The sequence below is a fragment of the Talaromyces marneffei genome, chromosome 2 (genome assembly GCF_009556855.1).
Source record: "Talaromyces marneffei chromosome 2, complete sequence".
NCBI classification, from domain to species: domain Eukaryota; kingdom Fungi; phylum Ascomycota; class Eurotiomycetes; order Eurotiales; family Trichocomaceae; genus Talaromyces; species Talaromyces marneffei.
This window is the reverse complement of record NC_072349.1, coordinates 2007239-2025355: the sequence shown is the minus strand read 5'-3', so window position 1 is coordinate 2025355 and position 18117 is coordinate 2007239. Positions and strand designations below refer to the sequence as shown.

General features: G+C 46.1%; 8 protein-coding genes across 8 annotated transcripts; 4 read left to right on the top strand and 4 right to left on the bottom strand.

Annotated features, from left to right (window-relative positions):
* Nucleotides 1-57: 57 nt before the first annotated feature.
* Nucleotides 58-1949, top strand: EYB26_003086 (uncharacterized protein; the record flags this gene model as incomplete). Its single annotated transcript, XM_054262389.1, has 6 exons — nt 58-340; nt 390-586; nt 658-1032; nt 1089-1213; nt 1272-1761; nt 1818-1949. 6 exons carry the CDS (start codon nt 58-60, stop codon nt 1947-1949), a joined length of 1602 nt encoding a protein of 533 aa, XP_054118364.1.
* Nucleotides 1950-2256: 307 nt separating this feature from the next.
* On the bottom strand, nt 2257-3301 carry EYB26_003085 (uncharacterized protein; the record flags this gene model as incomplete). Its single annotated transcript, XM_054262388.1, has 4 exons — nt 2257-2536; nt 2596-2873; nt 2931-3172; nt 3241-3301. 4 exons carry the CDS (start codon nt 3299-3301, stop codon nt 2257-2259), a joined length of 861 nt encoding a protein of 286 aa, XP_054118363.1.
* A 433-nt stretch (nt 3302-3734) lies between these two features.
* EYB26_003084 (uncharacterized protein) lies at nt 3735-5355 on the bottom strand (the record flags this gene model as incomplete). The annotated part of the gene is made up of 3 exons (XM_054262387.1): nt 3735-3989; nt 4051-4614; nt 4675-5355. The coding sequence occupies 3 exons, from the start codon at nt 5353-5355 to the stop codon at nt 3735-3737; spliced, it is 1500 nt and encodes a 499-aa protein (XP_054118362.1).
* A 759-nt stretch (nt 5356-6114) lies between these two features.
* On the top strand, nt 6115-8217 carry EYB26_003083 (uncharacterized protein; the record flags this gene model as incomplete). Its single annotated transcript, XM_054262386.1, has 5 exons — nt 6115-6853; nt 6909-6951; nt 7012-7017; nt 7071-7343; nt 7419-8217. 5 exons carry the CDS (start codon nt 6115-6117, stop codon nt 8215-8217), a joined length of 1860 nt encoding a protein of 619 aa, XP_054118361.1.
* Nucleotides 8218-8581: 364 nt separating this feature from the next.
* EYB26_003082 (uncharacterized protein) lies at nt 8582-9853 on the bottom strand (the record flags this gene model as incomplete). Its single annotated transcript, XM_054262385.1, has 1 exon — nt 8582-9853. The coding sequence occupies one exon, from the start codon at nt 9851-9853 to the stop codon at nt 8582-8584; it is 1272 nt and encodes a 423-aa protein (XP_054118360.1).
* A 555-nt stretch (nt 9854-10408) lies between these two features.
* On the top strand, nt 10409-12084 carry EYB26_003081 (uncharacterized protein; the record flags this gene model as incomplete). The annotated part of the gene is made up of 4 exons (XM_054262384.1): nt 10409-10603; nt 10671-10896; nt 10951-11019; nt 11075-12084. The coding sequence occupies 4 exons, from the start codon at nt 10409-10411 to the stop codon at nt 12082-12084; spliced, it is 1500 nt and encodes a 499-aa protein (XP_054118359.1).
* A 1287-nt stretch (nt 12085-13371) lies between these two features.
* Nucleotides 13372-15248, bottom strand: EYB26_003080 (uncharacterized protein; the record flags this gene model as incomplete). The annotated part of the gene is made up of 2 exons (XM_054262383.1): nt 13372-15006; nt 15063-15248. 2 exons carry the CDS (start codon nt 15246-15248, stop codon nt 13372-13374), a joined length of 1821 nt encoding a protein of 606 aa, XP_054118358.1.
* Nucleotides 15249-16553: 1305 nt separating this feature from the next.
* On the top strand, nt 16554-17706 carry EYB26_003079 (uncharacterized protein; the record flags this gene model as incomplete). Its single annotated transcript, XM_054262382.1, has 2 exons — nt 16554-17571; nt 17633-17706. 2 exons carry the CDS (start codon nt 16554-16556, stop codon nt 17704-17706), a joined length of 1092 nt encoding a protein of 363 aa, XP_054118357.1.
* Between the last annotated feature and the right edge of the window lie 411 nt (nt 17707-18117).

The window sequence follows — 18117 nt, the reverse complement described above, 5'->3', positions numbered from 1 at the left end:
TCCAACTCAGCATATGCTTCCGATTGATACTGCACTCCTTTATTCAAAGATCTCAACATGTCGAGCATAACGGCGACTTCTATCTCCATGTATTTAAATGATCTACAAGACAAGATAGACCCAGTTTTGGGCGTCTTGCAAGAACACCCGGGAGTCGCGGCACTCGTTGCACTCGGGCTAGTCATACTTTTCAAGATCATATTAACCCTCAAGACGAGTTGGACACACCTGAGCACAATTCCTGGCCCATGGTGGGCAAGTTATACGAGGCTTTGGCTTTGCAAGACCATCGCCGCAGGTGATTCTGCACAAGTCTTTGTCAATGTTAACAAGAAATATGGTCCGTCATTCAGTTCTTTTCATTGAAAAATGTATACTAATGAACCTAGGACCAATTGCAAGGGTTGGTCCAAACCATCTGCTTACTGATGATCCTGAGGTGGTCAGACGTATTCTGGCAACCAGGTCTCACTACACCAGGGGCCCGTGGTTTGACTCTATCAAGATTGATCCTCATATTCCCAACATCGTATCCGAACGCAATACTGGAAGACACAACAGACTTCGTCATAAAATGTCAGCGGGGGTATGTACAACCGGATATTTCTTGTTCTATCACAGCGCAACTTTGAATAACAGTTTTTCTTGTTGGAGTAGTACGCTGGAAAGGATATTGAGGGAATAGAAAAGATAATCGATGAACGGATTAACAACTGGATTACCATGATCAAGGATAGGTGGATCTCAAATTCTACGAACACAAAGATGTTTGATATAGCTCGTCGTATCCAATATCTGGCCGTTGATATCATTACCCACTTATGCTTCGGTGCTCCTCTGGGCTTTGTGGAAACGGACTCTGATGTTTACAATTTCTTGTTCACCATCGAGAGTCAGCTTCCTATCGTACAACATTTCTCCGTCATCATTGAGATCAACACATTTGTTGAGAGGCTGTTAAGATGGAAATGGCTCAAATCGAAGGTTGCCCCAAAGGCCACCGACAAGACAGGAATCGGAATGATTATGGGGGTTAGTAGATCTTCTTGTCTGGTTTTGAATTCGAATTTAAACTAATCATTTCTCAGATATCTAAAAAAGTAGTTGATGAGAGGCTTCAACCTGATGCAAAGCCACGTAAAGACATGTTGGCTTCATTCCTGAGTCACGGACTGACGCCTAGTGAAGCCGAAGCCGAGATTTCAATTTCTTTGTATGATTTCTGTCACAATCTTCTGAGTATATTGAATATAGTCCTAAACATATTCTAGGGTTGCCGGGTCTGATACCACCGCTACGTCGATGCGTGCCACGCTACTGAGCATCATTTCCAATCCCAGAGTCTACTCCCGACTCCAAAAGGAGATTGATGATGCCATAGTGGATGGCCGTATCTCAAGCCCGATTCAGGATTCTGAGGCGAGAGCGTTGCCCTATCTCCAGGCCTGTATTGCTGAAGGTCTGCGACGTTTCCCTCCGATCACTCAACTACGAGAGCGTGAGGTTCCCCCCGAGGGCGATATCATTCATGGACATCATGTTCCCGGAGGCACGTTTATTGGCTTGAATGCATGGGGTTTACAGCTTAATCCCATTTATGGCGACGACGTTGAAGTCTACAGGCCAGAGCGCTGGCTCATCGATGATGCAGACCGACTAATGGAGATGCACAAAACTCACGAGTTGATCTTTGGCTATGGAAACACAAAATGTCTTGGTATTCCTATTGCTATGATGAATCTAAATAAATTATTTGTCGAGGTGAGATAGAGTATCATTACATTTGAGCTGGATGGAAACTGATCATTGCTTTCTAGCTTTTGCGGCGATTTGATATTTCTGTGGTGAATCCTCATCGTCCATGGAAAAGTACATGTTACGGAATTTTCTTCCAAAAGGAGTTCAATGTACGAATTACGGAGAGGGAGATGACGGCCGATGATATATAATCCAGCTTTTGACTGGACATGGTCAAAGCACATGAGATTCCAAGATTTAGGATTCATATATTGCAACATGATGTCTCTCGTTTTATGACTAGAATATAAGATTGATGCCAGATTATGCGAACATGCATTACCAACAGAGAAGATTCATATATGAGATTTTTACACACCGCGGTTTGGTTATATCTGTTTCTTCCATAGTTATGTGAGCCTGATGTAAGTAGTGGGAGTAGAAATTTATTCAAGATGACTTCAAGAAAATCTGTAACTATATATAAAATATACTGCTAGTCTACTTCAATTACAGCAATCAGTTCTTCACACCGCCCTCCCGCTCTTCCTTTAAGACCTTTCTAACTGGCGCATAGCTTGCCTCTTTCAGTGGAGCAAACAAGGCTTCGATGTCGACGAATTGTTCAATAGCCTTGCCTGCATAAGGTGTGTAGGTCATGACTGTGCCCCCTTCGTATTTCCCTTCCTCAATCAACTCAGTCACAGCTTCGGCAACTTCCAACCCTGTCAAAGCTTGAGACTGGTCATAAGACCAGATAGGCTTCAGGTCTTCTGTCCAAAGAGGAGTGGCTACTAGGCTATGAGAAACATTAGCTTCAATTAATAGAAGTTGGAAAGGCAAGATCATCTAACGAACCCTGGGCAGACCCCAACTATCTTGACATTCTCCTCCACATCGGCCGGTTTCATGCATTTGATAAATCCGACGACGGCGTGCTTTGAGGCATTGTAGACCGGACTGGGATAAAGAGGATACAGCCCAGCCATAGATGCGACGATGCATATTACCATCTTCTTGTTGCGTGGAACAGAAGCCTTCATGCCAATGCGGGTGAGCTTGATAGGATGGGAAGCATTCACGTCCATGAGATGATAGTGATCTTCCTCGTTGTCTTCGAAGAATGAGTATTTTGACTACAAAAATGACCTAAGAACTTGAGCCAATCGATATTTCGAGACTGATAGACTTACTGTCTCGAACAAACCCGCAGCGGCGACATAGGCATCAGGGACGTCTTCAAACTCCCGCAGAGACACAGTAACAAGGTTCTCCAGGTCTTTCCATTTGCTCACATCACACTCAACAAAAATTACGCGTTTTGTAGCTTCATTCTCCTTAACAAACTTTTCTGCGGCGGGAGTAAGGCGCAGATCAGCAATAATCACACGATTTCCTTTCGAAAAAGCAATCTCTGAAAAGTTGAAACCAATTCCTGATGTCTTACATTAGCATCTCATCAAAACATCACAGGATTAATATTGAAATTCAAAAAGCGAATACCTGAACCCCCTCCAGTCACTACAACAATCTTGTTCTCGAGAGGAAAGTCACCGACGGTCATGTTGAGTATGAAGGTCTAATTGATATCAACTGAATGTAAAACGAGAAGGGCACGCTGAATAATTTTGATTTGTGAGATACCGGTATATATAGATATTTATTGAGATCACTACAGTCGTTAACTTATACGTGTCTAATCTAGGCAGTGCGAGAAGTCAACTTAGAATTACTTGTATTCAACTTCGGAGAGAGTGGTACTGTATTACACACGTCTTAAAACGTAACAAAATACGGACTACCCAAGCTGGTTCAATACGAAAACCAAGAATTATTTATTACCAACGTTACAACGCTAAAGAAACTGTATTAATACCTGAAGAATACCTGAAGAATACCTGAGGAATATCTGCGTAATATCTGAAAATGAAGCACACCCTTTGACAAGGTTCAAACACACTAAATCCGCTATTTTGAGTTATACGAGGTATTCACTCTCAGAGATCCCATTGGAACTTGGGATTCAAGCGGACGCGTTCACCATACCGCAAAAAGAGTAGTGGGATCGGAACAAGTGCAATAGCAATGAATGCTAGGAGTGAATTCCCCCATCCGAGCCCTAGTCGGGCGTACATAGATGGCCCTGCCAACGGGAGAAAAGCACTGATAAATGAGCGGAAAACAGTAGTAGCCCCGATGCTTGAAGCTGCGTAAAGTGGGTAGGCGTCAACGAGATAAGTATCTATAGAGAGCTGTTTTTATATCCTCATCAATTTCTGTTGCACATAAATAATCCCTGTAGCATTAACTTACCAGCAACCACATTAATCCTAGACCAAGAAAACCCGTTCCTATGATTGGCACAATCCAGTGTACTCCATACTGTGCAGTCCATCCATAAATCAATAAGCCCGTGGGAATAGCTACACCACCAGCTACCATAGGCACTAATCTGTCTTCCGGTTTTGCCATGCGATGGGCTGCTCGCTGTTTTATCATCCGATCAGAGTATATGGCGAAGGTTGCAGCCCCAAGAGCCATTCCGGTGGCAATCCCAAGATACACCAGCCCGACAATCTTGGGTTCAAGTCCATATGTACCAATAAAGATATTCGCGAGTGTGGTTATAAGAAGGTAGAAATAGGCATAACCAACAGCAGCATGGGTACCAAGTCCAAAAATAATAGGAAATAGAAAGAGCATCTTCAAAGGTCGCAAGATAGAACTGCCCACCAGCCTCAAAGGAGACTCGTCTGGTCCAAAATCTGAAATTTGTGTATTACCAGCCTGTCGGAGGCCACGAAGCTTTCGACGGAGGAGGACCGGCTGGTAGGTTTCATGCATTAAAAAGCAGTAGCCGATTTCAATAACTCCGGTCTGCGAGGGATCAATAGTCAGTAATTTACCTTCTTGGAGTACGTTCAAATAGGGACTTACTAGAATTGTAACGAGCCAAAAAACCCAGCGCCACCCACGAGCGGCGGCAAGAAAAGATCCCCCAACTGGTCCGACAAACTGTGCGATTAATGGACCAGTGGCAAGAAAGGCAATGCGAGCACCACGCTCCTCCCGGGAATACATATCAGCCACGGAACCACCCCCCATGGTGATGGGTGCCGAGCCCATGCATCCCTGAAAGAACTCAAAGGCGATCAACATGTTCAGGTTGGTGCTTACAGCACACGCGATACTGAAAATGATGAAGAGAATAGCAGTTGCGTGGTAGAGAACCAATCTCCCGTACGCTTCTGAAAGCGGTGCAATGATGAGTGGCCCGACTGCTAATCCAAGAGCATAGATTGACACCGACATGGAAGCCAACACTGTATTTGTCGTCGGAAACTCGGTCAAGATCTCCGGAATAGCAGAAGAGAGCATGGCAGGGCTCATGGGCGTGATAAAAGTCATGACAGCGACCATCACCAGGATTCCCATTTTCTTACGCTCTGGCCATTGGCGCGGATCCTCATCACCCTGAAGACCGCCATTTCCTGAATCATCAACCGTGCTACTGTCGTGCTTTTCGACGTCGAGGTTTGTTGTTGTTGAAGTCACTTCAGAAATGGCCGAATTCTTGGGGTTTTCGAGCCCGTCTGCCGGAATATCTAGCAATCCCATATTTGCAGGGAAAAACGTGATTCAGATAAACAATCAAAAGAAAATCTGCTCATACACATAAGATCATCCTACTTGCATCGGATAAAGAGAGGAACGCGTGTCGGATGTCGAAGTGGTCATGGGGCTGGGAAACCCAGTCATTTTCAAGCTACATCCAGGGGGCCGAGTCAATACGCGATACCCCGTAACACTATTAATATGTAATAATACTAATACATATGTGTAATAATACTAATACATGTAATATTTTTAAGATAACGCCGTTATAATATTATACAAGTTAAGTTAAATAACACCATCCGGCCCCCATTCCCTCGTTTAGCCACCATCCAATAATCCAGAGATAGCTAAGCTCTCCGCAATTCAGGGCGCTTATCCCCCCTAAGGCTCTAATACAATCCTATCTAATAAGCTTTAGGACTCGGTCTATAATTTGGTATCTTTAAACGAGGTTGTAACTTAGCTATCTTCGCTGAATATGTTGGCCCGGCCCTGATGTGTCACCCAATCTCATCCCAACATCTACGTAGGAACGATCCAGAAGCTTGCTGTGATTCTTGGCGCTTTTCCCCCCTCGAAGTCATCATGCAATGCAATCCAATAGGGTTCTGGATTTGGACCAGAGCGCGTTATCCCTGAGACTCCGAGTGTTATTGTTTCCCACGCTAAACATGTTAGCCCCCTTCCCCCAAATGCGTCGCCTCAAATTGCTTCATATCCGTAGCCATCCCATTCACACCGCTTTGCAATTACGCAGCCATGGCTTTTGAACACGATTCAGGTCCGTCTGACTCGGCTGACGCGGGAATGAAGTCTATAGACTCGCCTGCCTCTTCTGTGCCAACGAAGGGTGATAATGTGTTGGCAAACACAATGGCTATCCATAGTGAAAAGGATGATAGTTTAGAGGCGTCTCCAAACGCACAGCAAACCTCTAACACCCAGGAAAACGGAGAGGATGAGTCTCAGTATCCAAGCGGGTTGAATGTGCTTATCTTGACAATTGGATTGTGTCTGGGCATGCTTGTTGTTGCTTTGGACAATACAGTTATCGGTGAGCCACTGCTTCTCAATGACATGTTTTATAATTTACAATATCCCAATCTAATCTTTGCCTATCTTCGTTCAGCAACCGCAATTCCTCGAATTACGACTGAATTTCACTCACTGGGCGACACAGGCTGGTATGGATCGGCCTACTTGCTCACCAACTGTGCCTTGCAGCCAACCTTTGGCAAAGTATATACTGTATTCAATGTGAAATGGACCTACATCACTGCGCTTCTCATATTCGAACTGGGCTCAATCCTATGTGCTGCGGCTAAATCCTCGACCATGTTGATTGTAGGCCGCGCTGTAGCAGGAGCAGGTGCCGCTGCTCTGTTTTCAGGTGCGATGAATATCATTGGTTCCAGTGTACCATTGAGGAAGCGCCCAGTGTATATTGGAATATTGGGAAGCATGTTTGGGATTGCATCTATCGTTGGTCCACTCATTGGTGAGCTCACCAACTAATTCAGTCTGTGCGATATGAACTAACGTCACGCCTATAGGTGGTGCTCTGACCGAATATGTGACCTGGCGATGGTGTTTCTGGTATGGACTTTTCCTATCTTCTCGATTTATAACCTTCGACTAACATGAAATTGACCGCAGGATCAAGTACGTTATCGGATATAAAACTTCCCTTTTTTCCAAAGCTTACAAATAGACAGTCTTCCAATTGGTGGACTCACTGTAGCGACGGTCGTCATCTTCTTTTCCAGTCCGGCCAAACAAACCCCCAAACAGTCCTTGGTACAGAAGCTGCGGGGACTTGATGCTGCTGGAGCAGTCCTCCTGATAAGTGCGATTATTTGCCTGCTTCTTGCTTTACAATGGGGAGGGACGACTTACAGCTGGAGCGACTCGAAGGTCTTTGGTTGCCTCATAGGCTTTGGACTATTGCTTATAGCATTTTCCGTGCTTCAAGTCTACCTTGGGGACCAGTAAGTGTTACCCACATATACTACGTATACAACTTGTTTTGTTCTGAATGCTGAGATATAGCTTAATTTATACAGTGGCACACTACCACCTCGCATTCTGAAGCAGCGCACTGTATGGTCTGTTTGCTGGTTCGAATTCGTTCTCGGACTCGGCCTGTATACTTTGATCTATTATCTTCCCTTCTATTTCCAAGCAGTTCGTTTCACCTCTGCCGAGTCCTCTGGTATCCGGATGATTCCCTTGCTTGTTTCGATCACAATAGCCTCGATTGTCGGCGGTAGCGTGACTACTATCACCGGCCACTACGTTGCTTTTCTATGGCTGAGCGGTGGGCTCTTTACCATCGCTGCAGGTCTCTGCTACACCCTTGAGACAAATTCATATGCTGGTAAATGGATTGGATATCAACTACTTGCCGGCATTGGTTGTGGCCTATCCCTGCAGGTGCCTTTTGTGGCAACCCAGGTCGTACTCCCTCCTGCCGACCAGCCGATCGGAAACTCTCTTGTTGTGTTCTTCACATCACTGGGAGGCGCATTGGCTGTGTCGATTGCAAATAGTATTTTCAGTAATGCATTATTGCAAGAACTGAACAGTCGAATTTCAGATAGTGCTTTAGTTGCAGCTATCATACAGGCTGGCGCAACCGGCATCAAGGCGACTACGCCGTCTAACTTGGTGCAAGATGTCTCTGAAAGCTATAACTATGCTATCACCAGAGCCTTCATCCTAGCTATTGCAGCCGGAGGCATTGCTTTTATTTTCAGCTTATTTACTGAGTGGAAACACATCGATATAAAGAAGCCGAGCCCTGAAGAGAGCAAGGATGTATCTTCAGATGGCAGAGATGCACCTCTAGAGGAATCTGTGTAATTGACGGATTCTATTTTGAAATACTAACATGCTAACCCTCACAAATACACACATGGCTTCAGTTACCCAGGTACTGTATTTTCGAATCTTGCGTGGGATTCTGGGTCACTTGGATTTTCGTTTTGATCTTGATACATTTGATTTCTCCTGGCGCTCCTTGTACGCCATAAATAATAGCAGGCAGACTTTAGAATTTAACAAAGAATTATTACAAGGAATTTATGAATTCCTCAAATCTATACAACTAATCGCGTTTCTATATTCAATTAAGATGACATGCAATAAGCACTGCACAATCCTATCATTAGGATGACACTAAATGAAGCGAACAAGCCTCACTAGTAATCCTTCGAAGATACAGATCCTATGTCCACCGTCCTTGAACGAAACTATATGGAACAATACTTTGTGTTCCTGGTCCCGCCTTGCTGGCCCCGGGGTATACCCATCTGGGTGTAGACCAAATCAAAAACAATGTAACCCATAGGGCTCCAACGACTCTTTTCCACCGTGCAGGCGGAGTGACTGTTTCTGTTCTTGGGTCACTGCTGAAAAGACGCCATGCAGCCTGAACAGCGTCCTCAATTATGATGCCCAACGCTTGAATAAGGAAAAATTCTACCGTCAACTGCTCTCCCCATGAGAGGGTTGAGGAAATATCGGCGACGGCATGTGTGATGCCAGAGAGATAGAAAGAGAGCACGATCTTTAAATAGCGCTGTACGATCCCCTTTTTGGGCAACCTCAGGACCTTGTGAGCCAAAAACTCAACTGGTTCACTGATCATTCGACGCAGGTTCTGATGCCAAAACGTGCCCCAGAATTGACGCAGAGAATAGATCTCCGATACACGTCCAAACAACGGACGCCACTCACGAACCTCGTTTATTTTGATGGAAACGAAAAATGCACCGAGTAAATGAGATATTGCGTTCAGGAGGCAATAACTGGATACGTAACCGACCAAAGTTACCATAGCACGTAGACCAAGCTCTTCAGCCTTGAGCGGATCGGCAGTCGGAGATAGAAGGCGAGTGAAAAAGTGAACTTGAGAAGGACCAAAGACTTCTGCTGCGTTTTCTGGAGGCGGTTGTGAGTTTAGAACATCTATGACAAGATAACATATTGTTCCCAAGACCAGAGACCGGGCCACGAACCACGGACGTGAGGGAATATATGCTGGGTCGGAATATGAATACGGAGGACAGTTCTTGGATTGATAGGGTGTATTGACATGCCGCCAGGCTATGGACTGAGAGAAACCCCAAAGGAAGCGTTCGAGTATAGTTGAATTTGCAGAAGTCTTCTTTACACGGTTTCTCTTCTCATGCTTGTCGGCAAGCCGCGGCTGTCGGTTGTCAGATGCTGGGCCATCATGGTTGATGTCCCAACGGCTCAAGAGGGCCAGATCGAGAAAGTGCAGGAAATAAACAAAAGCAAGACCACCTAAGAGAGCTGCCCAAAATGGACGGACAAATTTAATTGCATATTTCACTGTTAGGAAAACGCAACCTAGAGAAAGCAAAGGACTAAACAGTCGCAACAGCGAAGATGCAGGCGTAAATCCAATTACAGCCGACGATAGGAGAACCTGGAAAGAAATGATGAATAGCGGGTTCAGCGCCGTGGACGTCATTTTTGCTGCTTAATCTGAGCCTACAGAGGCGTGGAGAGTAGTCGAATGATGGAATTTTGAAATCTACATAAACAAACAACGGCTGACAGATAGCACGAGGAGGATTCATCCCTAACGCGGACGCAAGCATACACTAATTTAGGTTACTGTAGTACAGCGCATAAGAAGGCTATGCAACTGCAAGACGCGGTTGGTTACAGCATTATATTCCATTTTAGGTTGATAGATCCCATTAACCTTAACACTAGCCTCTTATAGAGCATGGGGATTGAAGCCTGGACTCGCTTATGTTACCCGTATGTAAGTATTGTTAGAGCGTAATTATGTATTGTATTATCGAAAACCGATTACCGACAATACTGTCTTTACTATCATTACCGTCATTACCGTCATTACCACCCCGTAGACTGTAACTCACTCGGGTAAGGCACGTCCTTCGTTCGATACTTGCACCTAGCACTGAGCAAACAGGAATTTAAAGTCTCTACTATATTATTCTATTTTTCTCTCTTTCTTGCATTTTTGAGGACTGCTGACTCGGAACAGCCTAGCAACATGTATCCCGAAGCCCTTCGCTCGTTTGACGCTGCAACGCTTGGCGTTCTGGCTGCTACAGTCGCCTTGATTAGCATTGTAAACTTTATGATCTTCAGACGGCGCAACATAGATGGACCTCTATTCGCAGTCTCGCCTCAGGGTCGCTCAGGGTTTCATAGTGTTTCGGAAGTCCTGGAGTACACATATCCCAAAGTAAGGAACGAAGGACAAGAACGAAATTGAGCACCCAACTGAACTGCCTCCTAACAAGATTGAATAGTTCCAAGACCGTGTCTACCGTCTAAGACAGCACTATGGGGACATTGTGGTTATTCCCGCAAAGTTCGTTGAAGCTCTCCAAGCAGCACCTGAGAGTCTCCTGAGTTTCCAGTTTCTTGCTCGAGAGCGGTTTTTTGCTCGGTATACTCTGTTGGTGTCAATGGTGGATCATCCTGATAACAACACTCTTATAAAGAGCATCAAAAATAACCTCAACAAGAGCCTTGGTTAGTCTGCAGATACATGGTCACCAGTCCATACCCTAGTTAATATCATATTAGGAGATATTCTGCCAACTTTGGATGACGAGGTTCAATTTGCAATGTCAACTCACGTCGGAGATGCCAATGGTGAATTACACACCCAGTCATTCCTGGGTCTCACTAGGTACTAACCGTACTACAGATTGGAAAGCTGTGTTTCCTGCACACTCGCTTCTGCCTGTTATTGCATCATGTTCAGGGAGAGTATTTGTCGGGAAGGACCTAAACCGGAATCCGGAGTTCTTGGATTGCATCCTTAACTTTACCATTGACAGTATGATGGGGGGCGAGAAGCTTCGTCAGTATCCATCCTTCATACGCAATTTCGTGCAGTGGTGGATACCGGAACTACAACGGTCACGAGCAAAATTGAAAAAGATGATGCATCTACTAGGCCCGGTGCTCGAAGTAAGAAAAGGCGTTGATCATGTCTCGGACATGTTATCCTGGAACGTTGCCAATTCTCCATCGAACTTGAAGCACAATTTGAAATATCAGGCTCATAATCAGCTCATTGCCAGTGCAGCGGCCATTCACACAACCAATATGCAACTTTCTCATGCATTATTTGATTTGGCTGCCTATCCAGAATATCAAGCCCCCCTTCGAGAGGAAGTGCAGACTGTTCTTCGGACCGAGCCAAACGGAGTGTGGACCAAGAGTGGATTGGCCAAGCTCCGCAAGCTAGACAGTTTCCTTAAAGAATCCCAGAGAATGAACCCTCTGGGCCTGTTGACATTTGAGCGTCGCGTCATGAACGACATCACCTTACCTGACGGTGTTACCATTCCCAAAGGCTACAACATTGGGTGTCCCACAAGCAGCATTGCCAAAGATAGCGCACTATGGGACAATCCAAACACGTTTGAGGCTTTCCGATTTGAGCGGCTTCGACAACAGCCCGGTTGTGAAAATAAGCACCAATTTGTTACGACGGGGATTGACTCTCTCTACTTTGGACACGGGAAACATGCCTGTCCTGGCCGGTTCCTCGCCGACGCAGAGATCAAGCTCATTTTGATCAATTTGATTCTCCATTACGATTGCAAGTTACCAGACGGGACAAGTCGACCAGCAAATGTGGAGATGAACTCTGGAGTTATGGCAGATCCTACTAAGACAATCTTGCTGAAAAGAAGGTCTAATGCGTAATCAATATGTGTCACCATTCACCGCGCAGAACTAGAATGAAGCAGAAATACCAAATACCGATCTTTTGCGATATGAACAGTAGCATCTCCCCTCTGTATGGGTAACAACTCATGGGTATCAGTATTGATAGCGTAGTAACCTTAGTCTCACGTTTTGCAGTATTGGTATTGTTGTATTGTATACAATACCTTTATTAGCTGTATTAAAAATACCACGACGATATTACAGCCCTGCACATATAATGGTAAGGTATGGTATCGTATGTTGGCTATCGTATCGCACTTGGTTGCTATCTAGCATCTAGTGCTTACTTTCGGAACTTCCGATCCGCAAGGGAGCTTCGTATACGGTAGCTAGCTGGATAGAATCCACAACTGCCAACAAAGGAAATCCTGCGACGGGGTACATAGAACCCAACATTGACCAAAATGAGAATAACCAATCTGAGACTGCTGATCGGCAGAATAGTAATACTGGCCCCCTCATCCTTCCTCACTTCTCAAACACGAGTACCGATGGTGCAATAAGCTCGTCAGCAATAGCCCAGTACAGCGTTTGCATCCCTTGGCGTGCTTTTTTCCAACGGCCCATCTCCTAGGGCAATCCAGTCTGGTTATTGTTGCTTCTCCCTAGCCAGACCCAGACCTAGGATGACATCGGCCAACGCGTCAGCAGCCTTTTTTGCGATTATCGCCCTATTTGGCCACTTCCATAGCACTGGTGGGTAGTGCGGTTCAGCTCTTTTACGCAACGCTGCGTAATCGCTAATAGTCCCCGGCTTCATGGAAGATTTGCTATTTGGCCATTCGGTCACAACGTGGTGGCAAATGGCGCTACCTATGGACGAAGGGGCATCGACAATGCCCTAGGGACAAGGATTAGCGACTTTCTGGACAATCCACTTGGCTGTACTCTCAACTTTCGCATTGCGCATGCACTTTCATGCTTCGAAAACAGGTCCATGAGAGTTGTCGTTGTCGAGGCATTAGGAAATTGCTCTGCTCAATATTTTCCGCTTGCATAATCATGGTATAAATAATGGTATATTTAGTGTGATAGCTGTGGGTGTAGCTACCGTCAAAATAGTACTATGTATATCAGGCTGTTGAAATTTCTATAAGAGTCTAATATCTATTCTTCCACAACAGCGTGTACAACAGACACACAGACAAGATCAAAGACGCCTGAAATGGGGGCTCAAAAAAAAAAAGGGAAACAGATTCGTGGTATCGTAAAAGCAAAGCCAAACAAAAAAAAAAGCAATAAAAGACATCCGATGAATTGAGACTAGAAAATTGGGCGGGGTGTGATTGCATGCCCAGGAGAAGTAGTTGTAGAGTCATGACAACCCCAGACAATGCCTGGAGAATGACAGGTTGTTGACGAGGAAATAGCGGTCGTAAGAGGCACGGATTCCGTTGGATCAAGACAGCCGAACCAGCCGGGAGTCAAGCAGGTGGATGTCGATGAAGACTGAGTCGGTGTATGCGAAGGATACGAAGTTGCGGTGGTGGTTGTAACTGTAGTATGGTCTTTGCATCCGAACCATCCTGGAGTCTCGCAGGTAGATGTGGATGTTGTTGTTACACTCGTAGAAGAAGAAGTTCTAGCCGTGGTTGTCTTGTCCAAGCAGCCCCACCAACCTGGTGTTTCGCATGTTGCAGTTCTTGTAGGTGACGGTGATGTTGTCGTGGCGATTGTGCTAGTAGGACTCGTCTCCGACCCGTTGCTCTTGAAGAATTTCCACAATTCGCAATCATAGCACTCCTCTTCGGGCGCACATGAAGCCACCTCGTCGTACGCCTCTAATACATCGGAGATAACAGTCTTGATTCGATGAGCGGCAATGCTCACTCTCCAGCCTTTATCACCCACTGTATCGTAGACGCACATATCGCCAACATGACACGCGGATTCAAAAGCGTATCCCCACCAAGTGCAGGTAGACCCAACACCATTACATGTACCCATATAGATGGGGTCTGCCGTATGGCCGATGTGATAGATTCCAGTATTTCGTCGCGACTGAGGTAGCACAGCATTAACCCCAGAAGGCGATGGCAATCCCAACCTTGCTGCGGGCAATGCATCAGGTATAGCTTGAAAAGCAAATGTCGGAAGGCCAAATGTTAGGCCAAGAAGTGCGCTCATTGCTCCGCCGAGAGAATGGCCAGTCAGCCATACATTTGCATTCGGATAGAGGTGAGTAATATTGGTATATAAATCAAGCGCAGACTCATAATACCGGTCTTTATTGTGAAGGGCCTCGATTATACAGGTCTCATTGGCGGTATAGACTGATGTTGAGCAGTCACATACTTGTCGCCAAAGATAGGAGCCACCCTGGCCACAACAGCAACTAAAGTATAGATTATCATTCAATTTATCATTTGTTGTTGTTTCCGCTCCATCAAATAAGGCAGGAGATGTGCCTTTTAAGGATATAATAATAGTGCCGTTAGTTTGATCTGCATAGATATGGCCTCTTAGTCCGTCTCCCAGCCATCCGAAACTTGTTGACCAGTTGAAGCGTCCACTGATCTGATTCCAGTCTCCAGTCCCTGGCTCCTGGATGTAGTCATTCGCGGTCATCTTAGCAAAAGTGAGAACGGTCTCCTTGCTAGTAACATCAGGCCCGGTTGTCTCGTCCAAAACCCAGGCGTTATCCGGCAGGGTGATGGCGGTGCCCGAGGATCTGGCGTGGACCCGATAGCTTTCCATGACAGACGGTCGACGGTCCGCCAGCCTATGTATAATCATAGGCCGAGAGTGTGCAGTTAGAGACTCTGGGTAGGTTTCTATGGATTCTGGTAACCCCGTATCCTCCGAAAGTACTTGTAAACGGGTTTCTGGCGTAACATCGAATCTCAGATGGAGATCCGGATCTTCGTCTGTCCCCCGATGATATATATGTCGGAGAGTCTGCTCAGGTGATTAGAAGATGAACCACGGCGAAATAGGAGCTAGCTCTCATTTACAAATTCATGTTTCTCATGGCCTTGTCCTTGAGGGATATGGGGTGGTAGAATGGGATTCTGATAGAAGGGGGGCCGGGATGCAGTAGCAACAGCCAGTCCAGTAAAGAAAGTGAATAGCAACCAAATAACATTTTTTAGTGTAAACTCCCCAGGCGATGCTCCTCGAAAGCGAAGTAACATCATCATCGTCGTCATTATCATTCTCATCAACCTCAGAAAACAATACCACTCGACAGACGAGAACAATCAGGGCAGGCATTGCCTTTATTAGCCACCAGTCCTGCCGCACGGGCCACATTTACCTGAAGCACGTGATGGGTCGCCGTGTCAGACCAAAATTACCACCAACTTAGTGAATTACTATGGTAGGTTACGAGAAGGAGGTCCCGCTTTTGGTAATGCTTTGTATTGTGTATCTCTAGGGTTACGTGACAGTCCTCGATTGATTGATTGTTTGTTTGTTTCACACATGCATCTACTATGTAAGCCTAGTGGCCAGCAGAACCTTCTAATGGGCAGCGGGCATACTACTATACAAAATTTCTGCATAGGTCGGTACAATGCTGATTATGAGTTGGTTAGATTTGTTATGGGCACAAGGCTGTGATCTACGGTACCGCGAAATATGCGTTACCCCACTCCAAAAGCCCTAACACCTCATTCGAATGAATGACTAGTCATATGTGACGTTCAGATACGAGGTCTGAAGGAAGGATAGAGAGTGTGTGATTACAAATTACTTAGATATACTATATAAGGGCTGGAAGTTGGAGCAGAATTACCACTTGAAGCGGACACAGGGCGCACCCATAATTATTGTGATCTGGTAGAAGTACGAGGGTAGAACGATGGAATGATGGAAGCATATGCAGTGGATTGGCGGTCAAAGCATGATGACTTGTTCATAGGTCACGAAGTCCTTTAGGTCAAAATGAAGTTGGCTATGCCGTACTTGGAAACGCCAACTCACCGAGTCATGATAACCTACTCCGCAGTGCTCCGTACTCTGTATACTCCGTACTGTGCTTCCAGAGAGGAATATATTCTTCATCGTAGCAAAACAAAAAAAGAAGAATAACAGCCAGCCATTTAATTATTTTAACCTACTCTGTAAGTTAGTTACTACGGAGTAGACATAGTTTATTCGCCTGGAACAATTATACAAGGATCAAGGGTTGCGGTGGTAACCATTGGCGGATAGCATCACGAAATCGGGTGGTTGGTAAAAAGAGGCTGGGAAACCGACACCCAACCACGACAACACCACCACGTGAATTTCTTCTATCGTTTTCCCTCATTCTTGGATTCTTCTTTTCTCTTTCTTTTACATTCCAAAAAACAAACGATATACACTTTTTTTTACCGATTTTGACGTCTTTAACGATTCTTGACGAGTCATCTTGAGTGTTTACATCATACTTTCAGTGCGACAAGCATTTGCTTATCAGCACTGGTATTCAACAGTCGATAATAGACACCACCACGGGCGCAATGCGTTCCTTTTCCGCCATCTCCCTCCTCCTCCCCTTCCTCGCTGCTCTATCGCAGCCAGCTCAATCCCAAATAGTCACAGCCTCACCAAACGACCTTGACCTCGAGCAACGAGGCTGCTCAAACCCATGCGGCTACTACGCACAATTATGCTGCACTTCCTCGCAGAGATGTATAACAAACAGCCTGGGTCAGGCAGAATGTTCTAATAGCGGCGGTAACTCCGGCTCGGGTTCGTGGCAGTACTACACTTCGGTATCCACGCAAACAGGTCTGTCGACGGTCACTGTAGTCTACAGCAGCTATGTCACCGCTGCACCCACCGCGACAACTACATGCGCTATTTCCCTGGGTGAATCCACGTGTGGCACAAGCTGCTGCAGTGCCTCCGAGACATGCAACAATGGAGTTTGTGTTGCTGGCGTCTCGTCCGAGGAAGTAGCAACCGGCACAGCGACACCAGCTACTCGACCCACGAGTAGCGGCGCAGAGACCGTTACAGCGACTCAATCCGCAACCACGACCGTAGGCTTCATTGCCCCTGTCTCAACGAACGGTACCACCGTCATCACCGGGGCGCCTCACAGCGGCGGTCTCAGCGGTGGCGCCATCGCTGGAATTGTCATCGGTGTCGTCGCCGGAGTCTTCCTGCTGATCCTGCTCTGTGCCTGTCTCTGCATCCGTGGTATCCTTGATGGCCTACTCGCGCTTCTCGGCCTGCGACCCCGACGACGCCAGGAAACGACCTATGTCGAGGAACGGATTTCTCACCATTCCCAGGGCGGCGGCGAGGCACCACCCCCACGACGGACGTGGTTCGGTACACGACCATCTCGTCCAGCCCGGACCGACGATAATGGTCGATCTGGTCTGGGCTGGTTGGGATGGTTCGCCATCATCGCTGGAGCGGTTGCGCTGTGTCTTGGGCTCAGGAGACGCAGGAACGAGGAGGAGAAGAGCGAGTATAGCTATGGTCCTGGAAGTTCGTATTATTACTACAGTGACTATTACAGTGGCAGTAAGTGAATTCTTTTTCCTTTTCAATATGCTTTTGAGAAACGGACTAACGGAGTAACCAGGCAGCGAACGATCAGATGACCGCCAGACTCGACAAACTCGCGACTCGAGGAGATCTCAATCCCAACGGGGATAGAAACGCTGCGTTCACAGCTCTTACAATCGTATATATACTGCATAAAGGCGTTATGATGTTCTCCTATTCAACCCGGATTGTCGACCTGGAAGTGCTCCTGAAGATTCTCCTGTTTTTCTTATGACTTGCATGTTTTTTCCCCCTCTTTAATGTTGCCGATGACTGATGTAAATATTGTGTGAATGATCAAAAATTTGTATGTTAGCTATATGACTGGAACGAGAATGAAGATGATCAAAGGGCATCAACTATTCAGCTATCAAGCGAGTGCAAAGGATATGCAGATGTATGCAATGCAGTCTCTCGTCCAAAGAAAGACCGGATGGGTATTGTATTGCCATTGGCTGGGTTCCACGTGACGACACGCTACACTCCATGTGGCTTAGTGCAGCGTTAGCAGCGTGGCCAGCG